General features: G+C 44.5%; 1 protein-coding gene across 1 annotated transcript; it reads right to left on the bottom strand.

Moving 5' to 3' along the window:
• Positions 1-279: 279 nt before the first annotated feature.
• LOC111251842 (mitochondrial sodium/calcium exchanger protein-like) lies at positions 280-3,421 on the bottom strand. The gene has a single exon (XM_022808884.2). It carries the CDS (start codon positions 2,558-2,560, stop codon positions 659-661), a length of 1,902 nt encoding a protein of 633 aa, XP_022664619.1. The 5' UTR covers positions 2,561-3,421; the 3' UTR covers positions 280-658.
• Positions 3,422-7,139: the final 3,718 nt, after the last annotated feature.

The following is a 7,139-nucleotide window of genomic DNA, read 5'->3' on the forward strand; positions in this document are numbered from 1 at the left end:
ATTTATCCAGAGGATAGCATAATACTATAGATTTTTAGAATAATAATAATAATTGCGAATAATTGTTCCGAATGTCAGAAACAGCTAATTAAGTGAATCTACAGAAATAGAGTTGGATATCTAAAAGACACTGTTATACTGAAAAAGAATATCTTAAAAGACACTGTGAGAGTACGTTTAAAATCGCGTGCTCTATTCAAAGCTGTATGGCTTCTTTTGACCATTTTACTGATCCGCGCATAAATACGACCTCCGTTAGAGAAAAAGCACTTTGGAAAATGATATGCAATGCGCAATAGACGGCAAAGTTTATTTAAACACATTGTATAGATCAACTCCTGTCATGATCGTATTGCTACGTTATATTATATTTACCTAAATAAAACAAATAGTAGTGAAACTACATTGTATCTGTAGGATTTTTACAGAAAACATATTTTGATGGAATACAAATTGAAGCTGTCTGTCACACCAGACGATATATTATAATTTTATAATTCATAATTATAATATTATATAGGTATTAAGTGCGCAGTTTTGTCGGCAGTCTTCAAAATCGAAGGACTGGGTCTGTTGTCGTCTCTATTCTGTATTGATCTTTACTTTATTTTCGCATAACATTCATCGGCACAATTGTAAAGTTTTGTCAGAAGATACTTTAATCACTAGTCAATCTGGCATACGTAATGATATCGGGATGCATCGTGACCGTGAGGGCGGTAATTATAAATGTCACATAAAGGAACATCAGTATTATACAATGAGTTGAACTCGAACGGAATTCGTTGCAGCTTAAGAACAGCACCGACACCAACAGGCTGCCATTAAGGGCTGCATAAAGCACAAATAGTACGTTCGGACAGTAAACCCGTATCGACCATTTCGAGTCGCTGATCATTCGAACAGTGAGGCCACTGCCCAGACCGACGAGCAGATTAAGCATGGGTCCGGAAAACGCTGCAGCTACCGCCATTGAAGGATAACCTTGTTTTGCCACGGTAGAGTCAGTGATCAAGTCTCCAATACTACTGCCCCATGCAAGAATCGTCAGACCCAGCACACTATCATCAATGTGTTGACTTATTCCCACGGCTTTCAGGATTGCCATCAATTCACGGCAGGCCGCATAGATGAAACAAACTCCGGTGAAAAAAGCCAAAAGAGCAAAACAGAAGTGGTATCGCGGAGCTTTGTCGCACGACGATGTCATCATTACGACGCCTGCGGACATCATCCCCATTGCCAAGGCAAACATAGCGACCGGTACATCGAACAGCTCATAATCCTTAAACAGTATTAAGGATACAGCTAACGGTGCTGTTATACAATTGATGACGTTGAGAGACTTACACCAGTTGTCCTTTTTGTGCTCGTAGTCGACAACGGGAACGGTGAGTGCGAGCGTGATCTGAATCGGTATGGCGAACAGCCGCAAGATGACGCTTGACGTCGACTCCTTTTTCAGCTCTTGCCAGCTAATGGGCGCCACGTGAATCCAGAACTCCTTCCAGAGTGATAACTCATCAAAGTCTCCACATTCTGTTTCCGAACTGTCTGTAACACTTGATAGACGGTCAAGTTGATTTCGTATCTGCATTATCGATTGGTATCCCGCTGTACTAGTGGATGCTGAGCGTCTCCGCTGGTCGAAAGCTTCCCTCGAGATCATACTCTGTGGAGTCGTCCCGGTTGAGCAGATGGACCCAGTTCGAGCATGAAAAATAGGCAGGCCGGGTGACGCTGGAACCCCGTTAAATGTTTGTCCATACGATTGTAGCAGCAGTTGCTTTATGGCGTTCTGGTGGTGGACGTTTAGCCCTGACGGGCGTCGCCGTCTTGTTCCGGTCGGCGTCTGATCGGGTAGAAAACACTCGGTTTCTGGGAAGTCGAACGCCGTGATGTTTAACGAGGGCGTCGGAGGCGGTCCGTCTGTATTATTTCGGGCCCTGCAGAAGAATTCTCGAACCAAAACCGTTAAGATGTAGGCGGCGTAGATTCCAAGAAAGCAGCTACCATGGTAAATTGTCGCCTCACCGAATCTGAACATCGAGAAAGCAATTGCTGCTGCAAGCATGTAGAAAGCCACGTCACGCGTGAATGAGAACTGGTCAATGATAAACGAACTTGAGTAGATAACGTAGCCAACGACAATCGTTGTGACGAAGATTCCAGCACCGAATAGTTCCGAGATTACAAGAGTTAGTCGACCCTGCTTGACAGCGGTAAATGAAGCAATAATATCTGGCGCTCCATTGCCAATAGCAAGGAACGTTACACCGGCAACTGCCTGTGATAAGTCAAGCTTCTTCGAAATGGCTACCAAGGATGGACACAGATAATCGTTGGCAGTGACTGCCAATATACCAAACAGGTATAGCGACCAAACGCATAGCACACCCAACGGTAAAAGTGGTGCATACGGCATACAATAGATAATGTCAAGGTAAGGAATGAATCCATCAGTTTGGTGACAGTCATCACATATTGATACGAACTCACACTGCTCTGCAACGTCCGTCAGATTGTGGACAGCGCCACACTCCAGCGGCCATATAGACATTTCGATTCTGCTAGCTGAACTAACAAAAAAAGACAATTTTTCTAGCCTGAGTAGCGGCTATTACAAGTAGTTAACTGAAGGATTAACGGCCCACAGTCGTATCACTCGTCTCACGATCACAACCGTGTTTCTTGATTCCTGCCTGGTCCTCTCACCTGCTAACGCCGAATAGGAGACTGTAAGTGCACAAGCACAACAGCCAATTTGTCGAATTAGAGGCAGTTGTTGGGGAAAACTCAGAAAGCGGCATGCGGTACAGCTGCTGCTACATACGCTACCGCCAAGCGCCGTTGAGTGGTGCCAAACTCTGGCCCACCCGATGAACCAGTTTGCAGGATACATGCATTGTTCTCGGTTCTGCTCGAGAATGTGTCGTCGTCTATACGTTATTGACCGTAACAAACTTGGGAGGCTAGGGGAAGAGTGTTGGGGGCGGAAAGGAAGATTTTCCCGCAATTGTTTTGCTAGACCAACTAATCAAATGGATAATCGTGGGCGGCAAGGGTACGGACGCTGTAGGATAGATAAGAGGATCGACAGTATAATAAGTACACCGCAATAACTTCTCCTATAACGTAGCTAAGACGACTTATAAGCGACAAATATACCACAATTGTTTTCTTCGACCACTAGCGTATTTTTAGCGTAAGCGGCTGTAGAAAGCGTTCGTTCGTTGCGTTTGTTAGAGTATGAGGCTGGCTCCGTTACATCGACGCACTAGCGACGCAAGCTGCCCGACGAGGCTGGTCTTTGGGAGCTGTGCCCATTGACACACGCAGGACGAGCGACGCTAGCAGTGGCGACTGTTCCATTTTGGAGCAAACAGCAGTAGCGTTAAAACCACGAACGTCAGCAGTGTCCTCATCGTCGCCATTACCAGTATGCAGCTGCAGGGGTGTCTTCTTTCTTTCACGCACAGGGCGCACCTTTTAGGGCCGACCTTCTCACACAGCAGCGGCGAGCTTTCCGTCACGGAAGAAGTTGTTTTTGACCGAAAGTCTCTCTTTCTAGTGCCAAGAGTTAGTTGCTAGAGGCGATGATGAATAGAGGCGGATGTTTTTAGCCGGCTGAGTCGGTGTGAGAAGAGGAATGACGGGTCGCAACAGTAGTAGTATTGCTTGGGCTCCATCGTGAACCGCCTATCATCAACTGTTTTCCGTCCATGTTAAAAGTAGCTGGGGAAGGCGGTAAACACCACTATATGCCTGGCTGCGCATCGTGTGTGTGAGTGCAACACTTTTTCCAGCCGGTTTCACAAAAGCCGGCTTGCGATTCGTGACTGTTTTGTATGTCGGGCTTCATCGAGCAATAGAGTGAACACCTACAAAAAACCGCCTAGTCGTGCGGCAGAATTGCCAATGCGTAGGTGCGTGTCCACGATTCGATTAGATACTGCTACAAGGCATAGCTAATTGAAAGCCACTAGTACATCCTTCGTTTTCCTTTATACAGCCTATGTTGAATTTAATACTTAAATACCCGTATTATATATATATGTAAGCATATGAAATATGAGCATCATAACACGGCCAGCCAGTCGATGAGCTTTTAATACAGGTGCTGACTCGGGTGTGGGTGATGTTCGAAGGTCAGGTGCTTTGTAAACCTATTAAATATGATCGTTTCATTTAAAAGGTCGTGAAGCAAATCTAAAGACCTTCAAATATCTCATGATTTTATAAATGCCTATTCCGTTTCATTGATAATAGCATAAAACTACGAACACGAGGCGCTAACCATATCACAGAAAATACGGCCAGCGTTCTAGCAAACGGAGCGCACTGCATACTTTACTTACCGTTACCAAAACTCATTTGCAGGTCCAACACAGATTTTTGATTGGCCATATCAATAAGGTAAAAAAAAAAATTATTTTTTTGGTTTTCGTTTACTTAGAAAGGTCATGTTAGAAATTGAGCCAATCGAAGGCTGGCATTATTTTTTTATAGTTAACCGTCGCTACACAATCGCGATATATAATTATAAATGATCGCAAGTAAAAATAGTTCACTCGTCAGCGGATTCGTATAACATGTAATACTTTAGCGTGAATTGAATCACCTTGTAGAATTAATTGTTATGTGGCATTTGGTATTTCATAGTTTTCTCAGTACGAAAGTTGAATCCGTCTATTATGGGAACCAGGCAAGGCCTATGGTTGGAGAGTACATTTTCATCAAAGAGTAAAACAGATAGCAAACTCGAACAAATCAACAGATAAAGCTTTCGAAAGACTTTGCATGCATATTCACGTATATACACGTCTATTTAGCTATTCACTGTTTTAGCTTGTTTTGGGCCACAGGAATACAATACAGCCACCCTCTCAATAATCATACTTGAAATGCTGCTTTGATATGGAACCCGTTAAAAGCTAGCTTGTTTTTCCATATCTGTATCTCACCATATCGATAGTACTTAGTTCCCATGGGAGTCTTCGTCATACCTAAGGATTTTCGTAGCCATCCCTAATACTGTTGCTGCTGATGCAGTTGGTACAGTAAGGTCTGCTCGTTTTTTCGCTACTACTACTGCCGTCACAGCCATAGCTTGGCCTAGTATGGCCGGCAGTGGCAAAGTCAGATGATTTCGCAAAGAATCCGTGTTCTCTTCTCATGTCGATGATAACGGTTTCATATGGCTGAACCCTAACGCCGAGAGGCTTGGTGATTCTCGCGATGTCGATAGGATACTATGGGCATCATTGTCGCCCACCCCGGTGGCAACAGCCCGCTCAGTTGGTCTCTGTCAGTACATAGACGTTGTCTTTTTCCTTTCTTCTTGCGTTCTTTTCCTTCTCTACCCGTCCTATCGCGTTACCTTTCTCTACGCCTCCACACGACGCCTCTCTGTTAGCTGGCATTTGTTGAAGCAGAGGCTAGCGGCCTGTGCCTGAGGGTGAGTGACTTTGCCTTTGGTATCCTTTCCTTATCCCTGGATTCCTCTCTCCGTTCTCCTTCAACTCCCGTATCCCGATCCTCCTTGACCTGCTTCTCCTTCTCAGGCAGAGCAGCAGTGACAGTAGATCGAACGTCGTTTGTTTAGCAGTGTGCTAAACCAGCTCTGGGGCCATGTGCTAGACAGATTTTTAACCGCCAGCACCTTGTTGTGTTTCTGCTTTTCTGTCTTTCCATCGTTTGGTTTGGCCTATCACCACCACCGGTGCTGCTGTGGCTGCTGGTTCCTTTTGTCCTGGTTTGTCTCCTTGTCGTTCCCAAAGGCTTCGACGGTGAGTGTTCTTTTAGCCTCCTTCATCTTCTACTCCTGCACCCGAATCCTTGGCGAGCGCTTTCTCCCCCTTTTTCTCACTGGACAACAGCAGTAACGGCATCGGCTATCTGGTGGGATTTGCGCTTTTACTCACGATAACGGCCCGCTCCTTATCTTAACGCTAGGGATCACTGGATGCCGAATGCTACATCAAAAGCTGCATATATATATAGAGGAAATTGAGGCATCGTTATATATATAAGCAAGCGAGATAAAGCAGCTAATGCTATCAGCAACCTTGTTCATGTTTTTAAATGAGCAGATCTGAATCGGCATCTGTTAGTCGGCCGGTAACTCGAATATGGTTGATTTTTACATTGCCTAACGGAAGTCGTCAGCTGTGCAAGACTGACTGTGATTAACACTACAATGGAACGCATTGATGAGTGACGCTTTAAGCAAAGCTCGACAGTTTGCTCTTCTCGTACTTGTGACTACCCGTATATCGTGTGCAGAATAAAAACATACAACTGGAAGATGCACTGAAATCAGTTGAGTCTATCTCATTTTCTCAAAGGGGAGACGGTTATTATATCCAGGGCCAAATACAACGATAGTACCCCCACCCCAAAACACTTAATACAGTACGGTCTTCCACACGCACATTGGAATACACATTTTCTGTTCGGTCCATAGTCTCAACAGCAGAAAATATTTCTCCCAGGCCTTCTTCTAAAATCAAAAGTTAGAATGGAACAAACAAGCTAATACTGTCTCGCAAAATAAGATTGCACCGAATTCTGGCTGGATTGTGTATTAGACGTTTTTTTTTCTACTACTGCATCCCCGACGAGCCTCGCAACTCGGTTATAACAATTCATTTTTACCAAATTGTCCTTTTAGGCCAAGCAATATAAACTAGCCAGAACAATTGTTATAGTTCACCATAAAACGCGAACATGGCAGCAAAGATTTGCTGCATCCAGGCAATCTTTTTTTGAGCCATTTTGCGTAAGGCTCTAATTATAGCGCCAGGTGATGTTCTCCAAAAAGCATTCTTACTGTTCTCCGACGGCCTCTAACGCGTCAGGCGCCAATACTATGTAGCCACAAAACGGCTTACCCAGCCCATAAAAGAGTGGTTCATGTAGTACGTAACAATATGTATGTATATATAGAGACTAGGCTAGAAACCGGGATGGGGCATCTCCATCCGTCGCATGATGACCTCTCTTTCGGTACAGGCACCTAACATTATTAGAGTCGTGTATTAAATGTAGAGGCAGCCTCATGCTGACCGGGGCATGCAGCTTTTACTTAGCAAACTGCAAGACAACGTTGGCATTGCTTGTATATACGATACCAAATT

Source organism: Varroa destructor, unplaced genomic scaffold (genome assembly GCF_002443255.2).
Source record: "Varroa destructor unplaced genomic scaffold, Vdes_3.0 BEIS01000005.1, whole genome shotgun sequence".
NCBI classification, from domain to species: domain Eukaryota; kingdom Metazoa; phylum Arthropoda; class Arachnida; order Mesostigmata; family Varroidae; genus Varroa; species Varroa destructor.